Source organism: Nothobranchius furzeri, chromosome 17 (assembly GCF_043380555.1).
Source record: "Nothobranchius furzeri strain GRZ-AD chromosome 17, NfurGRZ-RIMD1, whole genome shotgun sequence".
Classification (NCBI taxonomy): Eukaryota; Metazoa; Chordata; class Actinopteri; order Cyprinodontiformes; family Nothobranchiidae; genus Nothobranchius; species Nothobranchius furzeri.
The window spans coordinates 40,487,049-40,513,891 of record NC_091757.1 but is presented as its reverse complement, the minus strand read 5'-3'; the positions used below and the strand labels follow the sequence as shown (position 1 = coordinate 40,513,891).

The 26,843-nt window shown below is 41.9% G+C and overlaps 1 protein-coding gene across 2 annotated transcripts in view; it reads left to right on the top strand.

Annotated features, from left to right (window-relative positions):
- LOC107393761 (phosphatidylethanolamine-binding protein 4) overlaps positions 1-26,843 on the top strand; it is a 77,161-nt gene that overhangs the window by 46,489 nt on the left and 3,829 nt on the right. For both annotated transcript variants that reach the window (XM_054731414.2, XM_054731413.2), the window contains 2 exons: positions 18,686-18,731; positions 20,088-20,204. In XM_054731414.2, the coding sequence (XP_054587389.1) occupies positions 18,686-18,731; positions 20,088-20,204 (163 nt within the window). The remainder of the gene's footprint in view (positions 1-18,685; positions 18,732-20,087; positions 20,205-26,843) is intronic.

Here is a 26,843-nt window from a genome sequence, read left to right as displayed (position 1 = left end):
TTTCTTCTTCTACTCATTTATTTAGTGTCACCGTTGCCTCCTCAACTTACTTTAATTCTGCGTAGTTGACAGTTTACCATACCTAACTGCTGCCCCCTCAGATTTTTGTTACACCTTTATTCAGAACATGTCATGTTCTTGGAGGTATTTGTTGGCACAGCTTTATCAACCATCTAGGTTTGTTTCTTTCTGGTTTTGCCAGCAGAACACCCCCCTAGGCTCGGAAGAGCAAGGCCTCGCGGCTGTGCATACATGTCTCCTGATGCTACTCATGTGCAAGCTCAGGCAGGGATTTTCCACTGCCGCCCCCGTTGGTGGGAAGCCCGGTATGGGGACATGTCAGCACCTTGTTTGCTTGTTGCGCTGATGAAACTGGGGGCGGGGCGAGTGGGCAGTGTTGTTCAGGTTCCAGGATTCCCTTTAAATGAGTCAGCCAGCCCCCACTCAAACAGCCTGTTACCTTGGGAACTCAGGCTTGGGTTTCCCTCAACAGTATTAAAGTACAGACTCATCAGCACCCATAACTCCCTTACACACTCACTGAAACTGAAAAGGAAGAATTTGGATCATATTACCTTAATAGATTGCTCTTAGTGTGGCCTCATCTCTGCCCTGCTGGGCCCAATCTGCTCTGTGAGAATGAAATGACCACCACGACCACTTGGTTAAGTTACAAATTAGACTGAATAGATGGGTGAGATAATGAGTCTGAGTGGCCGTTTCTTAAGTCAGTGGCTTGAGTAATAGTCCTGTCCTACTAATGAGCTTCCTAAATGAGTGTGGGTTTAGTGTATTACAGTGTGTCAGCTGATGCCAGAGATGTCTGAAGAGTTAATAACTGGACTGTTTGTGTTTCCAACCCAAGTTCATTACCAAATGAGTCTTTCTTAAGCCATTAGTCCAGGAGGCCATTGTTAAGTGGGTTAATTGGTTGACCCACTGAAGCAGATCATGGGTGACTCCCCCACTCATTTTCACCTTCCTACACTTGGATCATTTGATCCTGCCAAGCTAATCGCTGGTGGGATTTTCTTCAACCAGACTGTTATACCATACCTGTGTTATGTACGGTGTTTACGTCATGTTGGAATCTAACAATGGTTCAAAAGGAAAGAGGTGAGATTAGATAAACATTGGCAGAAATCTAAAACGATAAATTACTTGATGAAAATGTGCAAGTGTTCTCAAACTGTTTAGGTGGGCAAATATCCATGATCTTTCCCGTCAGTACATTCAATCAAAAGAGTGACAGAAAGGGTGAAGAAATGGTGAAGAGGCAACTAAGTCTACCAACCCTAATCTGTAGTTGTGAACTTTGGGCAGTGATCAAAACAATTATTGCAAATACAAGTTGCCCAAACGTCACAACCTTGGAGATCGGGAGAGGAGCTCATTTATCAATCTTTAGCAAACACATTATGGGACTTGGAGAAGAACCACTGCTTCTCCACATCAAAAGGAGCCAGCTGAGGTCCTATTGGCATTGGGTTAGGATGTCTTCAAGCACACGTCAACATAACCATCATATCTACAGTGATACATAAGCTGGCTCTTTGTCAGCATTTAATATAAAACTTCACCATGCTGCCATGGTAATGATTACATTACCATGGCAGCATGGTGAACAGAGTGACAAATGAATCTCCAGGGGCATCTCGGGACATAACATTGAGTGTCTTTTCAGTGCCAGACACAAAGATGCCTCAACAAACTCAGAGTGTGTTCTTCAACATAACAAGAAAGTAGAAACACTAGCAGTTAATTACGAGCTCAGGTCCATAGAGATGGAACTATGTTTGGTAGTATCGAACTGGCTATGATCATTTTGTGTGCAAATGTGTTGCTTAATTGGTTCAACAAAGCTTGTCGACTTCTTGAAAGATGATCACAACTTTGTGCAATCTAGATCAATTCTGTACATACGGTATTGGTAAGGGGGTAAGGCGGATCTCCACTGTATGAGTGAGGGGGTCATATGACCTCTGTTCAGTAATTTAGGAGATTTTGACTGATAAATGGCCACATAAACTACCAGTACGCTGACATGAAAAGTTTAAAAGTGCCAGTACTAGTTTGATTTGACAGCCTTGGTCATTATTTTTCCCCAACTTTCCCTCAACTTTTCAGTACCTGGTGTCCTAGCTTTCTGACCTAGTCCAGAAATGTGATGTCAGCACCTGCCAGACACTGATTGTTTCAGAGGTGCAGTTAAAGAAAGAAAAGAAAGAAAACTGTCTTTTATATAGTGCCTGTCAAGATAAAAATCATGAGGTGCTTCAAAAAAAATTTGAAGTATAAAAAAATTTTCAAATATGTTTTTTAAATATGTTTAAAATGAGAGAAACATTTTTCAGTTGTGATTAAATAAGTTGTAATGTAAGGAAAGAGAGAGAAAATGAATAGGAAAGAGGGAAATCAGATGATTGCTGGGACAGGTGGAATAAATAGAAAGAGCAGAATAAGGAGAGGGTGATGAAGGTCACACAAAAGCAGCTTGAACAGGTGAGTTTTCAACTGGTTTTTAAAGGAGACCACTGAGTCCACTGATCTCAGGCTCAGGGGGAGATAGTTCCAGAGTCTGCGGGCCACAGCAGCAAATGATGAAGTTCTGGTTGTTCCAGAGCTTTCTTAGCCCAGAAATCTAGACAGACCATAGCAGAAGCAAAAGGATTTTGCTTTTCAAGCTACCCATGTTCCATTGGAGCCTCAGCAGGCCCGAACAGTCTCAGGGGAGGATTCAGGTGTACATGGGCCCATAGGCTACACTTGTTCGGGACCAAAAATGCTTGGTCCAAGCGAAACATTCTCATCCATCTTGTTAGGTCTTATCTGCAGATATTGTGTGCAATTGAAGATATTATATAAAAAATAACTTTTTTTCCAGATATAGACAAGAGGGTTACTGATTTGTACAGGGAGTGCAGAATTATTAGGCAAATGAGTATTTTGTCCACATCATCCTCTTCATGCATGTTAACTTACTCCAAGCTGTATAGGCTCAAAAGCCAATTAAGCATATTAGGTGATGTGCATCTCTGTAATGAGAAGGGGTGTGGTCTAATGACATCAACACCCTATATCAGGTGTGCATAATTATTAGGCAACTTCCTTTCCTTTGGCAACATGGGTCAAAAGAAGGATTTGACAGGCTCAGGAAGGTCAAAAATAGTGAGATATCTTGCAGAGGGATGCAGCAGTCGTAAAATTGCAAAGCTTCTGAAGCGTGATCATCGAACAATCAAGTGTCTCATTCAAAATAGTCAACAGGGTCGCAAGAAGCGTGTGGACGAACCAAGGTGCTAAATAACTGCCCATGAACTGAGAAAAGTCAAGCGTACAGCTGCCAAGATGCCACTTGCCACCAGTTTGGCCATATTTCAGAGCTGCAACATCACTGGAGTGCCCAAAAGCACAAGGTGTGCAATACTCAGAGACATGGCCAAGGTAAGAAAGGCTGAAAGACGACCACCACTGAACAAGACACACAAGCTGAAATGTCAAGACTGGGCCAAGAAATATCTCAAGACTGATTTTTCTAAGGTTTTATGGACTGAAGAAATGAGAGTGAGTCTTGATGGGCCAGATGGATGGGCCCGTGGCTGGATTGGTAAAGGGCAGAGAGCTCCAGTACGACTCAGACGCCAGCAAGGTGGAGGTGGAGTACTGGTTTGGGCTGGTATCGTCAAAGATGAGCTTGTGGGGCCTTTTCGGGTTGAGGATGGAGTCAAGCTCAACTCCCAGTCCTACTGCCAGTTTCTGGAAGACACCTTCTTCAAGCAGTGGTACAGGAAGAAGTCTGCATCCTTCAAGAAAAACACGATTTTCATGCAGGACAATGCTACATCACACGCGTCCAAGTACTCCACAGCGTGGCTGGCAAGAAAGGGTATAAAAGAAGAAAAACTAATGACATGGCCTCCTTGTTCACCTGATCTGAACCCCATTGAGAACCTGTGGTCCATCATCACATGTGAGATTTACAAGGAAGGAAAACAGTACACCTCTCTGAACAGTGTCTGGGAGGCTGTGGTTGCTGCTGCACACAATGTTGATGGTGAACAGATCAAAACACTGACAGAATCCATGGATGGCAGGCTTTTGAGAGTCCTTGCAAAGAAAGGTGAATATATTGGTCGCTGGAGAACAACCTACAGAGGAACAATATCAGAGATGTCTAGTCAGGCATGAAGAAGATCACAGGCTTCAAGCGGAGGAAGGATTGCACAGATGGCAGCCTGGACACAGCCAATGAACTGAACAAGTTCTTCAATAGGTTCAGTTCAGGAACAAACCCGGCATCCTTCTCACCTGTCCCCAGCCAATCAGACATCCCATCTTCCTCTGATCCAACATTTTCCTGTCACACGCCAGCTCTTTTGTCCTCTAACGCAGTCATGGACTCTTCTGGTTCTATAAATCGGTCTTCAACCAAGTCAGGAGATGCTGCTGCCCCATTTACCTCCCCCTCACACCTATTTGTCTCTAGAAGTCAGGTGAAGAGGCAGCTGGAGAGACTGAACAGGAACAAGGCTGCAGGTCCGGATGGTGTCAGCCCCAGAGTACTGAAGGCTTGTGCAGAGCAGCTCTGTGGGATTTTGCAGCACCTCTTCAACCTCAGCCTGGCCCAGGAGAAGGTTCCAGTCCTGTGGAAGACATCCTGCCTTGTTCCAGTTCCAAAGAAAACTCGCCCATCAGTCAATGATGACTACAGACCGGTTGCTCTGACATCCCACATCATGAAGGTCCTGGAGAGACTCCTGTTGGTCCACCTGAATAAGCAAACTAGGACATAGCAGGACCCACTGCAGTTTGCTTATTGCCATGGGGTTGGAGTTGAAGATGCCATCATCCAGCTGCTTCAACCAATCCACTGTCATCTGGACAAAGCAGGCAGCACTGTGAGGGTCATGTTCTTTGATTTCTCCAGTGCATTTAACACAATCCAGCCTGATGTACTTTGCCAGAAACTCCAGAAGACACAGGTGGTGGCCTCAACTATCACCTGGATTAAAGACTACCTGACAAACCGACCACAGTTTGTGAGGCTGAAGAACTGCACAACAAACCAGGCGATCAGTAACATTGGAGCACCACAGGGGACTGTACTCTCACCATTCCTTTTCACCCTGTACACCTCAGACTTCCAGTACAAATCAGAGACCTGTCATCTACAGAAATACTCAGATGACTCTGCAGTTGTCGGGTGTATCAGAGATGGACAGGAAGCTGAGTACAGAGAGCTGGTGGAGCGCTTTGTGGCATGGTGTGGAAACAATCATCTGACCTTGAACGTGAACAAAACAAAGGAGATGATTTTAGACTTCAGAAGAAACAGGGTGGAGTCAAACACTGTTTCCATCATGGGAGAAGAAGAGGAGGTGGTTGTGGAATACAAATACCTTGGAGTTCACCTGGACAACAGACTGGACTGGAGAAAGAACAGTGAAGCTGTTTACAAGAAGGAACACAGCAGACTGCACTTCTTGAGGACGCTTAGGTCCTTCAATGTCTGTAGCAAGATGCTGCAGATCTTCTACAAGTCTGTTGTTGAGAGTGTAATCTCTTCAGCCATCGTTTGTTGGGGCAGCAGCATCAGAAGCAGGGACCTGAAAAGGCTCAACAGCCTAATAAAAAAGACTGGTTCTGTTCTGGGGATGACTGTGGAACCACTGGAGGAGATAATGCAAAGAAGGATTCTCCAGAGAATCAAGAAAATTATGGACAACCCTGAGCATTCTCTTCACAAGACTGTCTGACAACGGAAGAGTGTCTTCAGTCAGAGGCTTCTTCAGTTTCGCTGCAACACTGACCGCTACTGGAGATCCTTCCTGCCAACAGCCATTGTAATATACAACAACTCTTTGATGACTTGATTATTATTATTATCCTGAGCTACTACATCAATCAATTTCCCTCTGGGATTAATAAAGTATTTTTGAATTTGAATTGAACTGATTTGTTTTTGTATTGTTTTTGAATGTCAGAAATGTATATTTGGGAATGTGGAGATGTTATATTGGTTTCACTGGTAAAAATAAATAATTGAAATGGGTATATATTTGTTTTTTGTTAAGTTGCCTAATAATTATGCACAGTAATAGTCACCTGCACACACAGATATCCCCCTAAAATAGCTCAAACTAAAAACAAACTAAAAACTACTTCCCAAAACATTCAGCTTTGATATTAATGAGATGTTTGGGTTCATTGAGAACATGGTTGTTGTTCAATAATACAATTATTCCTCCAAAATACAACTTGCCTAATAATTCTGCACTCCCTGTATATGTACTGTAGTGATAATATATATTAACGTTGTTGTAATTGATGTTGATACTTTTTGAGTTGTTGTATTGTGATGTTGTGTTCAGAAGTTGTTGTATTGTGATATTTTAAATTTTTAAAGTATGAGTAAATTGATTTAGGGATAGGTGAAATAAGGTATGCTTCTTCCTATTCCTTTTCAAACAATTATGGTTGTGATAAGTTATCTAAGTTGGAAATTATTATATGTATTGTTTTATTTGTTTGAAATAAATAAATTTAAAACATTTATTTTAATTAGGACTGTCAAACAAATAAAAATGTTAATCAAATTAATCATAGGGTATTTGTGAATTAACCATGATTCATTCATGATTAATCAAATATGACTGAAAAAGTACAAATTTTGGTGTTAAAGGACAAAACTGTATGTCGCCCCAGGAAACCCCTAGGTCTCGGGTCTCAAGAACCGCTTTAGATTGTTCAAATCACTTGCATATAGTTGTAGTAGTAGAAGTAGTAGTAGAAGTAGTACTACCAATTATCATAATAAGTTTCTTTATTGAAAATATAAACAACAACAGCAACAACCGTTCACTAAATAGGCCCACACTCCACACAAATTAGCTAGCACTACAATAACCGTTAAGAAAAATACAAGGCAACTGTACACACAGCAGCTATTATACTATTAAGTAGTATAACACTACATATCTTGATACACACCTTAAACTAAATGATTGACTTTTGGATAGCAGGTCAGCCAACTCACTTGCTACACAAACTGTAGCTTACACAAAGCAACATCAACAACTAGACACCAAATAGACTCACTCCCATTAGGCCACATCACAGCATGTAAAATACACAAACAAGTACATTACTGTACTCTCACAAAACTCTTGATTCAGCTGAACACAAGCTTACATCAGCAATTAGACTAAAGCAATACACAGGCCTGTCATTTTGGAGGTAATAGTTTTGTCATAGGTCTACAGCAGACATTCATAGTCAACAGTAATGCAATACATGAACAAAATGTGTTCCTACCTTTAGAAGTTCGCCTTCCTTGCTTTTCTGGTAGAAAAGTCATCGATGAGGCTTGTAAAATCCAGTTTCTGCAGAATGTCACTTTCTAGAGACAGCAGCGTCAGGCTATTTAATCTGTTTTGACCCATTGTGGATCTCAGTCTGTTTTTAATCAGTCCCAGTTTTGAAAAAGAGCCTCACCGCCGGCATTGGTCACAGGCAGGGTCATAAAAAGTCGCAGTGCAATGTCAACATTAGGGAACACTGTAGTTTTTTTTCCCTCAAATCCTTCAGGAGTAACATTGCAGAGGTTTCCTTGTTGTGAGTTTCCTTACCATATTCTCTAAAATGTACAATTTCTTCTGCAAAATCTACTCCTAAATCACTTCTGTGTTTTTCCTGGAAAGTTGTAGCTTCACTACACAGATCTTCCAAGGCAATGGATGACAGTTTGTTCAGAAATCCAAACATTTGTTGGATGTTTTTGTAGGGATCATATCTCCGATCCAGTTCTGCAAGGAGTCAATCTATGATGGCTATGAATACTGTTGTCCCAAAGTTGTCTCGGCCTGGTCGCACACTGTAAGGTTCAGATGATTCATCTGAATGTTTTTTTCTTTTCCTTTGTTAAGCAGATGCTTTGTAAGTTTGTGAGACAGATGGAGACATGTTTTTTACAGCATTTTCAGATGATTCAAAATCATCCCGCAGGCTGACCACATAATCCCTTAGTGAACCAACTAAATCAACTGCATTGCTTAAATCCAGTTCCACTGCTAGCTGGCCAATGGGGGCCCCAAAACACATGAGGCCCCTAGGCTTACGCCATTTCAAGCCTGTGCATTAATCTGGGCCTGCTTGCAGTCTGTTCCTACAACTGAGCGAAACAACTAAAATGGTGGCGGCTCGTTTGAAACAGCTTTGGCATCAACTTTGGACTATTTAGACATAGGATTTTGCTTTAGTCAAGAGCAGATAGAGATACTTAAGTCATTTATTTAGAAAAAGGATGTGTTTGTGTCAGTGTATGAGGGACTGCATCATTGGCTGTCATTCGTAGCGGTGAGTACGCCCTGTGTTTGTTGTCCAATAAAATGCAGAGATCATTTGAATGACAACCGTAGATTGCCCACTCCTATTCACATATAGCCAGGCTGGAGCTCTCTGTGTGCTGCCTTGCTGCCTGCAGTCGTTTTCGGGTTTAGAGTCTGACAAAAAGCTGGAGACAAAACAGAATGCTCATGATTGCCTTCATTTTTATGCTGTGTTGTGTTTCTTTTTGGCATACAGATCACTTCACATTGTTTACTGTTCACCTTGTGCTATTTTTGTCCCCTTCACCACCCTTACCAGGGAAAACCAACTACACTGAAGTGATCAGTGGCCTAGTGGTAGAGTGTCCTCACTGAGACTGGGCAATCAGGGTTCGATTCCTGGTTGGGTCATACTAAAGACTTTGAAGAAAATGAGACCCAATGCCTTGGGGGCATTGGGGGGTTAAACCACTGTAACGGAATTGAAGTGATGTAACTATCTAGAGTTGTATTTTAATACACTGGAAGTAGTTCACTTTTTATAAACAGAAGAATAGGCTGTTTTTATCATCAGGAAGTTTAATTAAACACTCTGTATTGACTTTGAGATAAGAAAAGAGAGAGAGATGGGATCGTTTGAGAATCTTTAATTTCTGAATTATAAATTCTAAACAATCTACCAGGACTAACTCTGTGATGGATGAAAATGGATTCGGATGTTGTGTTGGTGCGTGTGTGTGTGTGTGTGTGTGTGTGTGTGTGTGTGTGTGTGTGTATGGTTCAGACTCTCTAGGCTGACGTCAATGAATCTGGTCGTCTTTGTTATGACTAGATATCACGAGGCTTACAAAGTGATGACATGAGCCGCTATTTTGCCATGTACGTACCCAGTGGGGGTCTCCCAGGTAGATCAGGAAATGCCAGGTCTGGAGACCTCGGATGTACGCTGGAGCTGTCGGTGCAGCGATCACAACGTTTCAAAGCCCGTCTGGAGGGTCGACCCCGGTACCGTTCGGCGGCGATGGCAGGTGCTCTTATTTTGAAAGGATGTCGTCTGGTTGTTAAACGACGAAAATCTCCCGCTTCATAGTTCTTAGTTTAAAGAAGAAAACACATCTGGCCAGGCTGTGCTTTTCTTTAGGATGACGGTGAATAGAACTGAAGTCAAAATGGAACTGACTTAAAATGGCGTTGCCTTGTTTTATATCTCTGAATTGTTGAAAGTTTTAGTAAAGCGGATTGGATACTTTAAGTCAACAAGCCAGATTCTCCTGCGGCAGCCGAAAGCTCTGATTGGTTGGAACAATGTGTCATGCGTTTCTATGGAGATGAGAATCAGTCTGTCTGTGTAATAGTCCTGTTTTCATTAAACATAACTCATGACATATTTATTTCACAGATCATTCACTTGATTATTATTGATCAACATCTGTTTTGCTTAATAATTTTAATCACAAATAAAGTACTTTGATTAAGTAAAGCTTCTTCTTCTCCTTCGGACTCTTCTCCTGGAATGTAAACAGTCTGAGGAACACCCGACCTTGGTTTTTCTACACGGGTGTTATTGTGCACAGGGGGCAGCTGTGTGGAGTTCAAAACAATGAACTTCATAACCTTACATATCCCCCCTTTTCAAGGTCAATGTGGTCCTTCAAGAGACCACTTGGTCGTTGAACAAACCCAAGTTATGAAGAATCTTGACAACAGAACTGGATGTGATCCCAAGGGAACAGCCATCTGTGGTGAGGCACGAACCCCACGCCGGAGAACAGTCTCGCATACTCCTCAGGAAGAACACAAGTCAGCAGGTTATTAATTATTCCCCATGGAAGCCATAAACGAAGCAACAGCAACTTCATATCCTCACGGGCAATAAAGCAAAGCAGGAGCAAATCTTGAACGTATCCACGAACAGGGTAGTATTCCAATTAAAAATCGATTGTTGTATCCGCTGGCAGGGTAATATGCCAAATAAAATTTGAACTTGGAAAGAGTTCTTATCGTAATCCACAAAAAGGGAAGAGCAGTTGACAGTAATCCCAACGAATGAGGTGTCCCAGCAGCCATGCCGGAACCACAGTCGACCAAGGCCAACGAGCCGGAGCACCACCCAGGAGTAGTCGATGCAGATGACGAGTCACGGATCCACCCCCAGGAAGCAGGATCCTCACAAGCTCAGCAGAGGAGAGAGAGCACAGTGTAGGCACTTCAATGTAGACACGACAAAAGTGCATTTCATGTCATCAAAGAAATAAAAAATAATAAAAACCTATGAGTGCCTTTTGTACTATGTGTTAGTTTTATGTGTAATTACCCATGAAGTGAAGAAATGGATGCAACCCTGTCTGTGTTAGATGCAAAAAGGGATGATGCGAGAAGCAGAAAAATGAAAGAAACCCTAACTGGTATCAGTGAATCCTCACTGTAAATACTTGTGTCAGGACAGGGGCAAAATTGGTTATAGCCCCGTAGGATAAATCAAAGAATTGATAATCACAAACATAATTTTCACTGTAAAAATCAACTGGTCAAAGGTACTATAAAAAAACAGAAATGTAAATCAGCACTAAAATGTAAATCAGTGGTTAGTAATCATGTTCATGTTAATGTACCCCTAAGGAATTGTGATTAGTAAAGATTAAAAAACAAAAGTTTGGACAACAGTACTATGTGGCCTAACCCACTCCCTGTTACCTGGCCTTTTACCTGACTCCAGGAGCCCACAGCACGTCCGTCTCAACACACCTTAAGTCTGCACGTGACGTATAACAGGAAAGACAACCATGTACACTCACAAACAAACAAATTTGTGTAACCAGAGACAGAAATCTGTGGAACCCACGGGACGTATTTATCACCCCCCTTTTGAAGTCGGTGGATTGTTGTTATTGGTATCGGCCAAATCTGTGGGACCCTTGTGCAGTTTGATATGGTCCCTGTGTACCCATTTGTAGACGGGCGCCTTGTTTTTGTCGGCGATCTTGATCTGATACACGACCGGAGAGATCTTATCTGTAATCAGGTAAGGACCCGACCATCTGGGCAAAAGTTTCTTAGCCAGCTTCCCCGAGGTCGCATTGTTGTTACCCGTTTTGGGAGCGAAAATGTAGTACCAGGCCTGGTCACCTACATCGAGTTCGGAATGTGAGGCTTTCTTATCGTAATAAGTTTTTCTGCCTTCAGCTGACTTTTCCAGAGATGCCTGTGCGAACGAGAATGCTGCAAGCAGGTGAGTTCGCAGGTTCTGGTCGTAGAAGTGATGGTTTAGAAAAGTCTGAGGGGGCCTGGCTGGCGGGACTGACGCGATGGCGTCGTCCGAGCAGTGTTGGCACGCAGCCAAACCCATGCCAAGAGGGCTACGTCGGTTCTGGGCGTAGCGCACCTCGATGTCGAAACTTTGAAGAGCCAGCAGCCACGAAGCGATTCGCGAATTGGTCACCACACCATCTCTGATGCGCTGACTGTTAAGGAAGGTAACCGGCTGGTGTTGTGTCTCAATGATGATTTTCTGTCCGCCAATGTAGTTCACAAAGTATTTAACTGCCCACATGGTGGAAAGCAAAGCCTTACACCACCAAATGGTTCTCGAGCGCAGCTGTGTCTACAGCTCACCGCTCCTCCAGCGGATGGGTCAAATGCGGAGAACAAATTTCGCACACACATCAGTGTGTGTGACAACAACTAATGGGACTTTAACTTTATCTATGTTAACCCAGGCTGTACTGAACCATTTTTAGTTGAGTGGTGCTGTTGGAAAAATAACTTTAATGTGCTGCAGAGAGCTGAGAAACGACGCTCTCATTCAGGTTTGTCAGTCTTTTGTGTTGGAGCAGGATGAAAACCAGAGTTTGAGACATCTGATTAAGATGTCAGGTTTGCACCAGTAGTGTGCGTCATTTTGTCTGACGGTGTATACAAACACTCTGAAGTGCTGAAAATTAACTTTTGTGGGGAAACTTCAGGACCACCACTTGACAATATGACACACGTGCATTGTCAAAAACACACAAAAGCTGTTCCAGCCAGATGTCAGTATGGCCTAACTTTAACCAGAGGTGACAAATGTCATAAATTTCACTGGTTAAAAACATCTGTGCAGATGTTAAGAATATCTCCATTTAAATGTGATTTCATACCATGAGGTACCAGTTTCAGCTTAAGGATTTGCTTCAGTGGTTATCAGCTGTGACAATATCTCTGGTAATGTTATCAACTTGTGTCTGCAGGTCTGTTTGTGTCATTGCAGGAAAATGTGGTCACGGAAACAACTTTTGAATCTGGACACCAAATAGGTTTTAAACGCTGATGTTTCCATGTCTGTCTGCCTGTGGGTGCACAGAAACTGCCACCAGCATCACAGCTGTACAAAGCACAATAAAAAACAGACGAGAACACATCAAAACGAAAGACGGGTATGGTGAAAAGCCTGGCTGTCTGTCTTTGGTCACATCAGAGAACCACAAGAATCATGACTAAGTAGGTGTTTTTAATTTATTGAAGTTGGGTCTTTAGTCGGTTAAGTCTGGCACACAGCAACATGAGAGCTAAAGTACAAATAAAAAAACCATGCCTTCTTCTCTTAATCAAGTCACACTGATTTCCCTCTTGTCACAGTGTGTGTTTGACCTGCAAGCCCTGAGGGTTCTTGCGATGAACACACTTTTAATTCTCAATAACCCTGCAAATGAATGGGCTGATTTACTGTGAGAACGATGAGGAGGTAGTCATAAGCACTTGGCTTGAGTGGAATATGCGGGGGGGGGGGGCTGTGGCGGTACAAGTCCAGCCTCAGAAATAGAGCTGTGAACACCATCTGTCATGCTCTCTCTCCCCGTCTGTTAGCCTGACTGCAAGGAAAAGGGAGAACGATGCTCTCAGAGCTGCACTAGAGGAACGTGGGTGCTGATTGTCGTAGGTGTGGGTTTACAGGGTAAGCAAGGAGTGGGGTGGTGGGGGGGTGGGGAGGTATTCAAGGAAGTGCATGAGTAACTCTTGCTGACAAAGGGAAGCACTCACCCACATGAGGAAGGAGAAGCGTTGTTGGGCAAGTGGGTATTCCTGCTGAAATCGCACCCCTGCACCCACCCACCACCTCTTTGTGGACTCCTACCTGGCTTGTGTCAGAGGATTCCTGGTGGAATTCATGTTTAGATGTTACACAAACACACGGCTCATCCTTTACTCTGAAGCTGAGGAGGCATTAAGTTTACGTTCACACGGTGAGCAACACCTGTCGTGAATCAGCTGGCTGTACGTCTGTCATCTGTTATTAAATAAAACAAATAATGTTTCTGATCATGTTTACAGAACGTTCAACTCTAATTCTGATTCATGTGACGTCTGACACCCGTCTGCCTTTGTCCAGATGCCTTACAGAAAACTGTTGCTTTGCTGTGTCAGGCTTCTACATGACCTACAGGAAAAGCTTCGCTGCACAGCTTTTTCTACATTAACAGTGTTGGGCAAGTTACTTCAAAACTGTGATGTGGTATCTGAGCTAGGATTGCTGTTAAAAACAGGCAGATATAATAACAGTGCTTTAAAATGATTGTTTATTAAATAAAAGCAACAACAATCTGTACTCTCAGCACGCTGCCATCTTATATTAACTGAGCAGGGAGTGAGGTGGTAGGGGCTCCAAGCCTATATTTGCCGTGGTCCTCAAATGCCTTGATACGGCCCTGGATGTGGGAGTGACTTCTGGGGTGATCTGATTCTATCACATGCATAAATATTAAATGCTTATATATTATTGATTTTCACTGGTAAAAATGTGTATTGGGGATAAATCTACCTACTTTTTTCTTATTTTCAAGCACTTTGTTTTGTTTTCTTGACTTTATTTAAATAATTTCCTGCCCTTTCTCTCTAACTTTCCTGCATGCTGCATGTTTTCTCCGTCTTCCAGAAAAACAGTTTTCTAGATTTCCTACTTTCTAACTAATCAGCCAAAGGGATCTACTGAACGCCAAAAAAAAAAAAAGCTTAATATGCGCTGCGCTCCAGCAGCAGTGAGCTGAAATCACCGGGGCGCAGATTATGAACTCAGCTGAAAAGTACATGAAGTACCAGAGAATATGGGCTGATATAAACGATTGCAAACAAATTACTTTGTCTTGGTGGAGCGATTTTGTGAATAAAACAGCGGCCGTGCGCAGGACGCAGCTGGAGTATTTGAGCCATTACTGCTGCGTTGTCATACTCTGTGTCCCTTTGTTCCCCAGCCCCTCCAGTTCCCACTCCAGGTTTTCCTCTTGTGTCCCATTATTATCCCCAGCCCTCTGTAGACTTCCCTCAGGTGTCTTTCTAATCATTCCCCATTCCTAATCAATCTTTATTTAGTCCTCCTTATCCGTCTAGTTATTAGTTGTTTATTTTTGGCCCTCAGTCTTTAGGTTTAGTTTTGTGTTTTATAGTTTTAGGTTTATCTGCCCTCCTCTGGTTCTGTTCCCCATTTAGATAATTGTATTCACCTGCTTTCCCTCCAGCCCTCACTCCACACACCTGCTGCCTGTTTCCCTTATTGCTCCTCTCTGTTTGTAAAAACCTTGTCTTGTCACTCTGTCTTGTCGGTCCATTGTCTATGTCAATGTTGTTTTGTCCCTCCGTACTAGTCTCTGGTTTTCTGCTTAGTGGGTGAGCTTTTTGTTAGTCTTGGTTTAGTGGTTAGGTTTTTGCCTCCCTTCCTTTGGATTTTGATTATTTTCTAAAATAAAGGATTTTATGTTTTTTCAACCACTCCTGCCTGTGTGTTCTGGATTTCTGCACTTCGGGTCCAAACCCCCTGCCCGCACCGTGACATGCGTTTTCTCTGCTCATGGACTGCCCGCAAAGCTGAGTCCATAAATGACGTAATATATGTGGATACTGGATCTTTTTTCAGGCTTCATGCAATTTGAATTTTTAGGAAACCCACATCTTGATTCTGGGTTTAATAATGCATTGTAATTATCGCGTTACTGACAATTGTACCAAGTAAATATTACCATTTTCTTTCCCTGTAATGCCTTACATTACCACATTAAAGCAAAAAGCAATGCATTACAGTAAATAATTACTTTTGTACCACGTTACTCCCAACACTGTACATTATATAGAAATTGTTCATATTGTGTAGGTTGTTTGGGATCCTTTCTGCCTTTGTTTGACCCAGAGTGTGAAATAGCCGGTGAAACATGAAAGCAAGCTTTGCTATGATGAACAACAAAGCGAGGACTGAAATAAAGCTGAAGAGGTTGAGCCAATGCGCTGAACAAAACTAAAGAAGAAAACTTTGAGGGTAAAATGATTTCTGGACCAAATGTGTTTTCTGTATTTGTTTTTCTGAGCTGAATCCATGACTTCATGTGTTTTCCATTGTTGCTTTTCTCAGGCTGCTCAGAGGTCCGGGTCAGCTGCACAACAGCTTGCTGGAGCTCTGTCTTTTTGAAGGCCATCTCCAAAAGCACATGCTTCCTGTCATAATGTCTCGATCATCGGTCCCATCTTTAACAAATAGCATCCCGATCCACTTTGTGTCCAAAGTATTAGTATTATGTACTGTTTAAACAACTTAGCTTTAGAGACAGTCTCATTTACGTAGAAATGCAGAGATCAGATTGATCATTTCAGGTTTTATCTCCATTTCTCTGATCAATGTGACCTCGTTGTCACAGCTAGAGGACAAGGGGCAATGACAAATTCTGCTTGATGAGATGATAAATATCAGTTTTGCTTTTTCATCCCTTCAGTTTTTATCTTTGCAGGAAGGTGAAACAGAACCCACTTACTCACATTAAACATCATCATCAGTAGGTAAATTAATAAATAAATTAAATAGAAACTGAAACCATTAGATTAAATGACGATATGGTAAAATAAAATTAAATACATTAAATGTCTTTGTTTTGCAGGTATAACAGAATTTTCAGTTTGAATTTTTGGTTTGTCATTCAGGTTTTTTTTCCATTAGGGAGTCTGAATCCACACAGAGGCTGCTCAGGACAGTGAATAAAGTGTTTGGTTGATTTCATATGCAAGGAAAATTAACTTAATCATTAAATTAGGTTTAAGGTGCACCCAATACTGAAAGAACCTTAAAGTTTAGTGCTTCTGACTTAATGTAATTATTGCAATTCCTCATGAGCATCTTCACACCTGAAACACAAAAACACTGAATACAATCAGATGCAATGAGGTGGTGGTTCACAACACTTCTGAAGAAACAGCAAAAAGGGAGAAAGACTAGTTGAGGCAAGGCATTTGCTTCATGATGCTTCAGATCCTTAAAAAAGCTAAATTAATGTATTTTCAAGGTTTTGAAAGTGCCACTGAAATTAGTTGTTCTTGTATAAATGAGAACCAAAGTAACGATTGAAATCTCGCCCTGAAAGTGCTGAAATTTCATTTAGGAAAGTTTAGACTAGAGATGATCTTGTTTCTTGATTTCCTGCATTTTCTTAGTTTTATCAGTGAAAATATCAGCATTGGGCTCCATCATTGATAATCTTATCAGCATTTTAACCTTCTGATTAGAAATAAATCATGTTAGGAGTGTAGATTTATTTTAAAACATAATCTTGATTGGAGATTTTTGTTGATTTTAAGCTGTGCGTAAATATTTGTGTCAGTGTTGCATCACAGTGTAATTAACATTTTAAACTGTGTCACTAAGTATATAAAATTATACACAAACTATTGAAAATTCAACAAAGATGTCACTCATAAAGTTGACAGAACTTCGTGTCGCCACCTCCACACGGTCCCTGAGGAAGACCACCCACCATGTCCGAGGGTCCTGCAGCTCAGTGCGAGTCCATCTCTCTCCAGTGAGCATGAAAAGTCTGCCACCTACTACGGCCCTGCTCTGTTAAAGAATAATGTGATAGCAGCTCTTCCGTGGAACAGATGATAAACTCCTGGCAGCAGTGTTTTTTCAGTGTTTTACTTCTTGTGATTATGTTAGAGCTGCATACTCCAGTCCTGTGCTTTTGAATTTGGCAGAATTTAATATTTTATTCCTCTACCGTTGTTTAAACTCTGTGTTCTATGCTGAAATTAAAAGGGCAAGGGGTGCCAAAGAAAATGAGTGAGAGCCGAGCATTAAGATGTGGGAAAACGTTGCATGCTCAAATGTTGACTACGTGTTGCTATGGCGATGGATTTGGATCCTGCAGGCTGCAGGACTCTTGCTATTTCTAAATAAAGCTATTTTTCACACTGATCTGTGGATGAAGATGCTCATAGCTGAAGCTAATCTTCTGAACTGTATCAGTCAGAGTAAACACTTAATACTTTCTGCTAAACATCCTTAACAGCAGTTATGGGATTAGAGATAAGAAGATGCACGACAAAGGACAGATGCTTCACTAAGCAACACATCCTGGGGGTGCATCCAAATCAATCTGCCTATGTGTTTATGATCATTAAACTGTAAAAATGTCATCAATGTGGATCGATATGGACAGTTATTGCTGAAGTTATTTCAAATATTGATTGTTGTGGTTCATTTTTCATGACTAATCTGTACACACAGTTAGAAATTGAGGTAAAAATAAATCAAAAGTCTTGTAGTCTTTTCTTCCACAATCTGAGTTTCTTAAATCTAAATCATAGGATTGATTAGTCTTAAAGTCTCTCTTTTCACATTCTGTGTGGTCTATTTTAACCAGTCCTCAGCAAAACTGAAAGTTTAGCCTAAAGATAACAAACAAGCAGGGGAAAACCCCCTTGCCCTCCCCTTCCTTTTGTCCCAGCTTGCTGTCTAGTAACACAGTCCCTCTGTCGTCCTGTAGGGGGAGCCTGTGGGCAGAGAAATCAGGACACAAATAGGTGCTGAGCCCACATCCTTACTCCTCCTTAGTGATGGGGACTTCCATTCTTACTTCAAGTGGGTTTTGGGCCATTTCACAGACAACAAATTTAGTCATTTTCCTCCCACTCAATGATGCAGCCATCTTGTAAATAGCCAAGTTTATTAAAGACACATGTCGGTGTGTCATTTTCAGTGACTGTGTGCTTCCTGAGGATGAGGGAGTTCAACATAACAAATATAAGCTATTTTTTTAAAAAAAGGAAAAGTACCTGCTCTTCATAATCAGCTTGATGTCTGTTTCCAAGCAACAGACAGTTAATAAACAATTAATAATATGGGAAATTGGAAATTCTCTCGGTGCTTTAATTAACTTGTGAACTGATTCTGTGTTTTTTCTTTATTAAGATATTAATATGCCAACTTTATTTCATGCACTTAACCTGAGCTAATAGTGAAGCATCCTGTATGAGTTTATGTTTTGATCACTAACAAGTGTGAGTCATTAAGGTTTTTTTATATATATATTTATATAATGTGTTTGACTGATGATGTGTTGAATTTCCAGGGCAATGCTCTGAGGAAAGGAGAGATTCAAGGGACAACTCTCACTGGTAACAACCACAGCTTCAATATTTACCTGGAACAATAACACCCTATTTTCCTCTTGTCATTATTGTTGCATTTTTCATTTGATTGTGAATTTAATCCCCATTCACTGTTATTTTTATATGTCTTTTGGGTGCTGTAACCACATAATTTCCCCATGGGGGGTTTGGGGCAGAGGGAGGGTTAATAAGATGTATCAGAATCTGAATCTACCAACCCTCGTAGAATTCAGCTGCATTTATTTGCATTTCAATTGTTTATTTTCACAATAAAATTGGACAAATCACCTCTTATTTAAAGGCGTGGAACACTGAAAATACATTTTTTGTGATTATTTCTGATCATAATTGGTCACTCAGGATTTTTCATGCAGGCTGGCTGTGAAAAAAAGTCTCCTACACCTATCTGCTGTGTTAGTTTTTGATAGATAATAGACGGCAAAACTCTAGGATTAGAAAAGCCTGACAGATCTACATCACACTGTCAATTAAAATTCATGGACTCATCCATTTTGACTCACGACGGGGAAGGCTGTTGTTGGTTTAACGTCTGGGAGACCACAGAGAACGTCCCGGCTGGTAGAAGCTAACCGTTAGCATTAGCAACTCCACCGCACAGCAGAACTCCTTCAGGCTTGTGCCATTTGTAGAGATAAAATGTCAACATTGTAGTGAAAAAAAGAGTCAGTGGTAGAGTCACATTGATGTCTACCAATCAGAGGTGAAATGTCCCAAAATCAGGAAATGAGACTCCAAACCCACAGTGTTCAGCTCTCCTCTGATGTGGCTCACTTCTAGTTCCTGAAACAGGTGCATCCCAGCTTTTTTACCCCGAGTATGACTTACAAACATGCAGATCATTACATTAAAGTAGCTCAAGAGGTAGATTGGGTTGTCCACTAATCAGAAGGTTGCAGGTTCCATCCTGGCTCTGACCAGAGAATGCTGCTGTTGTGTCATTGGGCAAGACACTTAACCCTCCTTGCCTACTAGTGGTGGTCAGATGGACCGGTGGCGTGCTCGCCAGGCCTCACATCTGTCAGTGCGCCCAGGGCAGCTGTGGCTACATACAAGCTCATCCCCACCAGCATGTGAATGTGTGTGTGAATGAGTGAATGACTGATTGTGTTGTGAAGTGTCTTAGGGGTTATAGAACCCTAAGAAGGTGCTATACAAATACAGGCCATTTACCATTTAAGATTATTAAAGCACGTATAAAAAAATTAAATTTTTTAATTATTTTAATTAATTGCACACAATACCTGGTTATTTCTCTCCTGTTGCTGTTGGTGTAAACCCAGATCCCTACCAAGAGTTGTATTGACTAACATTTGATTTTGTTTATTTTCTGTTTGTCTGCAGATTACCATCAGCCAACACCACCTCAGAACTCTGGTTTCCACCGCTACCAGTTCATGTTGTTTAAGCAGCCTCCTGACACTCTGGTGTCGCTCACCGATCAGGAGAAATCCTCCCGTGGTAAGGTTTAGTTTAGTTTTTTTTAGTTTAGTTTAGTTTAGTTTAGTTTAGTTTAGCTTAGCTTAGCTTAGCTTAGTTTAATTTAATTTAGTTTAGTTTGAAATATTCAATTCAATTCAAGTTTATTTATATAGTGCCAAATCACGACAAGAGTCGTCTCAGGGCACTTCACATAATAAACATTCCAATACAGGTCAATTCATTAAGCCAATCAGAAAACGGTTTCCTATATAAGGAACCCAGCAAATAGCATCAAGTCACTGACTGGTGTCATTGACTTTACAGCAATCCTCATACTAAGCAAGCATTTAGCGACAGTGGAGAGGAAAACTCCCTTTTAACAGGAAGAAACCTCCAGAGGATCCTGGCTCAGTATAAAGAGCCATCCACCACGACTCACTGGGGATCGAGAAGACAGAGCAGACTCACACACACACACACACACACACACACACACACACACACACACACACACACACACACGCACACACGCACACACACACACACATACAACATATATACCAAGTAACGTTTCTATGGTTACATTGTGATTTCTTAGTAAATATTCTATTTGTTGAGAGATAAACTTCATTGTATTTATCCTAGTGAATCTATAATTAAACGGGTAAACTAGCAGTAGCACATTCAAAGTCAAGGAAAGTTAAATGTTATTATCAGGAGAGTGAGAATGATTAAATGGTTAGCAACAGTGTTCAAGACGATGGCCCCCTCCATGAGGCCACCACAGCTCAGCAGAACATCATTGTAACTTCTTCTGGGGAGAAAAATACTTAGAGAAAAAATAAAGTTAACAGCTGAAATTGCAGGAAATAATACAGTTAAAGAGCAGAGAAAGTAGTAGAGTGTGAAAAGTGGTCAGTGGGTCCTCCAGTAGTCTAAGCCTATAGCAGCATAACTACAGAGATAACTCTGGATAACCTAGCCTTTTAGATGGAGGCATGTTGGAGGCAGGGCAAGGGAGAGCCGTCTTTACCGACTGTACACTCCACCTCCCTCTACTCCCCCACTTGTCCAGATCTAGGCTAACATCAGATTTTAACCATAGGCCCTATCAAATAAAAATGTTTTAAGTCTAGTCTTAAAAGTCGACAAGGTGTCTGCCTCATGGACTAAAGCTGGGAGCTGGTTCCACAAGAGAGGAGCCTGATAACTAAAAGATCAGCCTCCCATCCTATTTTTAGATATTCTGGAAACACCAGTAAACCTGCAGTCTGAGAGCGAAGTGCTCGGTTAGGAACGTATGGAACAATCAGGTCAATGATTTATGATGGAGCTTGATAATTAAAGAGCTTTATATGTGAGAAGGAGGATATTAAAATCTATTCTGAATTTAACAGGCATTTCAGACTTTGACTGTGTCTAGTTTTACTATTCTAAGGTTTTATTTTAGTATCTGAAGACGATTATGAGAAAATAAAGGCCGCATTCATGAGGTCGGTGAGGGTTCAGTGATACTGGTTCCCACACACACCTCCACGAGTCTGACCTGACCATTTGCTGTTAGCTTCTATCACACCTGAAATCCAGTCAGCCGTCCCTGTCTATGTGATTAACGTCCAGCCACTAACGTTAATTGTTGCTGAAACCATTATCAAATAGTTGTTTTCCGATTCTCAGAAGTCTGCCTTGTTTGTCTTGCAGACTTATTGTTTTGTTTACAGTTAAAATTTGCTTTATTTTTCGTTTTTCCTTGTCTGAAGTCTGTGGGAAGGTGCGAAACGGCGCTCCGCACCTCACGGGAGGCGTGTCTCCCTGTCGGTTCTACTCGGGTCACAGCCGATGATTTGAGGGGAGATCGGGGCGGTGTGAGACTTCAAGCTCGGCGGCGATGAATGAGTGGTGCTGCCAGTCTCTGCTGTTTGAAGTTCTGACAGCTCTGTCAGCAAACAGTCCAGTCACATTAGACTGAAGTCTGTTTGATGTTAAAAGTTTTGGGAAAAGAAGTGTCAAAGGAGGTGTTTTTTTGTTTTTAATTATTATTTTTCTATTTTTGTTTAATCCCACACACGTTCATCACAGACCTAAGAGTTTCTACAACTGAAGAAATAATATCATGAAAAATAGTTTGTTATTTAGAATATTTTAACATCATTTTTAGAAAAAAGAATGTCAGATTATTATTATTATATTTTGCCTTTAATACATTAGTTCATCCTGATAATAAAGCCAGTGAGATGAGTGGATCCACCCATCCTCAATCTGCAGCTCCCGCTGTAGCACACTTCCTCTCTCCTGCTAACTGTCTGCTCTGTTCAAAGGAAATTACATTAAGTATTTCACTCTCGGATAATCAAATGTTTCACTTTGTGGGAATAACTGTCCTAATGAAGAGCATGGAGGAAAATGATGCCGTGTGAGCACTGAGAATAAAAGTCCTGCGATGTTCTTTATGTTTATTTAATATAGTGATGTACCTGCTGCATTAACACTCGCCTCCACAGGACCGTGTAGATACACACTCAGAGGGAATCCCATGTCTCCCCACCTCCTCCGTTAAGTATGTTCACTTATTAGCATCTGTCCTCCCTCCATGTGGTGTGACACAGAGAGGATTTTTCATAACCGTTGACATTAATTGACATGATTTGAGAAGGGAGCACATTTAGTCGTGGGTGGAGGGCTCCTAATGATCATTTTCCACTTCCAGCAGTGGAGTCGTTGACTCAATTTTATTTCAGATTTGTTGTCTTTTTTTCTTTTCATCTCTGACCATCACTTAAGTAATAAGTGATGGCCAGAGGGGCCGAACAATTAGAGGTGGAGCAGAGCTGCTGCGAGGAACCGTGGGAGTCTGCTGTGCCTCCTGGGTTAAGGTTATGAATGTGGGTCAGTGAACTGGTGCAGACAGCTGGTTCGTTACATAAGGATCTACAGGGGGGCTGAGCTCCTGGCACTGGGCACAGGGGCGTTATCGGAGGGAATCCCCATTGCTCTGGCTCAGGAAGACTGTCCCTGACTGGAAGCTGCCCCTTTGGCAGTGTGTGTGTGTGTGTGTTGAGGGGGTGCACGCTCAGACCCTCCTGATAGTTGTCAGCCACTTGGCAAGCCTTTCATATGTCCTGTTACTGTTTGGTGCCGACAAGTCAATTTGTCAAGGGAAACAGTGTTGCAATGCTGGGAGGGAAGCCCCGAGGCCTTGGGGGAAGCTGTCTGGTGTTGTTTCAGTTTGCACGAATCGCCACGCATTCGCAGTCGTCCCCCCACCCCCCGTCTCCTGACCCCAGCCCCTAAATTCAGCAGAATCAGAAGATTAAGAGCTGAATAGGTTCAGAATTACTGGCTGGGGGAGAAGAAGAAAAAAAAAACAGGGAAACATTGAAAATGCAGTATTGATCGCTCATTCTTTGGCCAACTTCTTTGTTCCTCATTTATTTGTGGTGGACCGATAGGAGAGGATGCGCACGGTGATCATGTGTGAAATGAACGGATCACAGTGGCTTTAGCTGCTGGATCGTACACGTTGCTCATCTCGCCTCCCGGAGCCCCGTACTGCCAGCTCAGCACACTCTGCAGTAATTGAAGCCATTTGCAATGTTGCAGTGTGGTAATGGGCAGATCCATGTCTACCACCCACCCACAGCCTCTACCATTAATCAGAGCTGCGTAGAGTCAAGAGAGCCAGGATTTGTTTGCTACAGCAGGTCTGATTTTCAGCCAAAAGTCAGATGGATTAAAGAAACAGGGTAACATCCTGAGGGTTTTTATTTGTTTAGTTTGTTTTATAAATATTTTTACATTATTTTCAATATTTAGGTAAAGGTTTTGTGTCTTCACTTTTTACTTTCCTCATAAAATAATATTTTTTTAATGTCTTTAATTCAGCTAAAGTTTGTTTTTTTAGATAGAAAAAACATAAAAGTTAAAATTTGCTGTTGCTCAATTTGTCAGCAGTCAAGAAAGTAATCACAATACTAATCTTCGTATTGATGCATTTGTGTGAAAATCTAACTTTAAGTAAACTAATTCATCCAAACTCTTCTTATTTAATAAGGGAACATCATAGAGGTGGCAGGTCCAGGAGGGAAGCCCAGACTCCCCTCTCCCTAGTGACAGTCTGTTCTAGGGCGTCCCAAAGTGTTCCAGGCAAGAGAGAACAGTCCCTCCAGTGAGTTTTGGGTTTGTCCCTGGGATCTCATCCCTGAAGGATGTGCCTTGATACCCTCCAGAGAGAGATCTCTCTCTGGAGGTTCAAACTCCTCCTGGATGATGAAGTTCTTCATCTATTCCTACAACTAAGCCTGGTCGCCCATGGAAGAAGCTCATCTCTTTCTTTTTAGTCAGTTTGTCTGTTTTCACCTGCTTATCTGAGTTCAGGTCGCAGGTAGCAGCTCCAGCAGAGAGGCCCAAACCTCCCTCTCCTCAACAACCCCCACCATCTCCACCGGCAGGACCGGTGTTCTCAGGCCAACATGGGTCGTCTCACTCCAACGTGTCCTGGGTCAACCCGGGATCTCCTGCTGACTGGACATGTCTGAAACACAATGTGGGGAATCTTATGTTAGAAAAATAATTAGTTATTGTTACAAATTACTTGTTCTAAAACAAGTACCATATTGTAAAAGTAATTAGTAAACTAGCAATGTAACTGTGATGTTATTTTAATGTTCTGTAACGCGGTTACATTCTGTAATATCTAAGATTTTTTATGACTGGATGATTCTTACTATCTAGAACGAACATTTCAGATACATCTGGAACGTTCATTCAGTAAAAATGTCCTTTTGGATATCTGGAATGTTTTTAGGGATTCTGAGATATCTTAGACTTAATTCCTACTGGTGCAGATGTTATTATGGTTGTTCTTAATTATAATTTCAACCATTAACAGCATAGCTGTTGATGTCGTCATTTGCAATTTTGACATAGAAATATAATTAGCACTAGGATAAATAAAATTATTGTCATAGACAATTGGGATTACAGAGAGGTCTGATTGCTGATTAAATGTTAACAGGTCTTGCCATAAACTTGGTATCCACTTGCCTGTTCTCTCCTCGCCATTCTGAATTGCTGTTTATTCTTCTTTCCTCATCTTTACAGATTTACCCCGACCAACATTTACATATCCATAATGTTAATGTAATATTTGTCTCAGACATTTTGCGCGCGCCACCTACGCCCCTGCTTTCATAGCAAATGAGTGTGTGCAGCGCTGCACACACTCATCTCTGATGAGCAAACAAACACCCTGATGTGTTCGGCGATGTGCGCTCATTTTTGCCGTTTGTAACACCGGCTCGGGGTGGCATGGCGGGTGCAGCTGCAGCTGGCTCCGGTCGGCTCAAGGGTTGTTTGTGCACGACCAACACTTCACTGGTGTGGCTCTCAGACAGCCTGACAGTGCTGCGATTCATTCAATCACAATATAGTAATGGAGTAAAGCAGCGTTTTACATGCCCAGTAATGGTAATGGGGTTGCAACGATGGAATATGTAACTAATTAGATTACTCTGTTACCTGAAAAATAACGTTGTTACTCTCAATGCTGCAGAAACATCTCCCCTGGGAGGCGCTAGCGAGCTTTCCCATCGAACGCTCAAACCACCTCAGCTAGCTCCTCTCAACACAAAGGAGCAGTGGCTCTATTCTGAGGCTCTCCCGAATGTCTGAGCTCCTCACCCCATGTCTAAGGCTGAACTTGGCCACTCGACAGAGGAAACTCATTTTGATGGCTTGTATTCGTGATCTTGTGCTTTCCGTCATCGCATCACCCCCAGTTCATGACCATAAGTGAAGATAGAGATGAAGTTCGCCTGGTAAATTGAGAGCTTTGCTTTGTGGCTTAGCTCCTCATCACCACAACAGACTGGTTTAGTATCCGCGTCACTGCAGAGACTGCCCCTACCTCCTTCCCTCACTCGTGAGCAAGACCCCAAGATACACTCCCCCACTTGAGGTAGGACCTCTGACCCGAACCAGAGTCGGTTATCCACCCTTTTCTGGTTAAGAACCATGTCTGTAGCTCCCAGTCTTGTGACCACAGGTGAGGGTTAAATGAAGACCATGACCATTTGGCTCAACTCCTTCTTCACCATGAACTCCCTCATTACTGACGATGAAGACCCGATCTGTTGGTTCATAACACCCAGATACTTGAACTCCTCGTCTTAAAGAAAAACTTTGTCGACAGACTCAGAAGAAAAGTTGCATAAAAACTAAATATTTGCCATATTTTAGTTTTTATTTCATTCCTCTGTGTTTTGGCCTAAGTGCCTATTGGCTCTCCATTTGTTAGCTTAGTCATATCGTTCTCTTTTTCTTCCTTCCAAGCTTCAGCTGTAGATTCTCCCTCAAATAAGATCAATCTTTTTAATTATATTTTATCTCATCACATCCTGAGATACCCTTCCCAATCATACATTTTCTAATGCAGAATGACACCCTGCCCCAAAACCATGACATACGAGAACGAAGGAGTTTGTTGTCACATGTGGTAAACGACCAGCATTTGCCAGAAAGTCCTGCTGCTCCTTCGGTGTTGCCATAGGCCACTTGGCATTCTCTCTGAACAGTTTTGTCCTTGTGTTCTTGTCAGAGGAGCACCGCGCCTCACTGCTGAGCCACACTTGTTGACAATTCTCAAAACTCTGATGCTCTTACCACCTAACAGTGAATGAC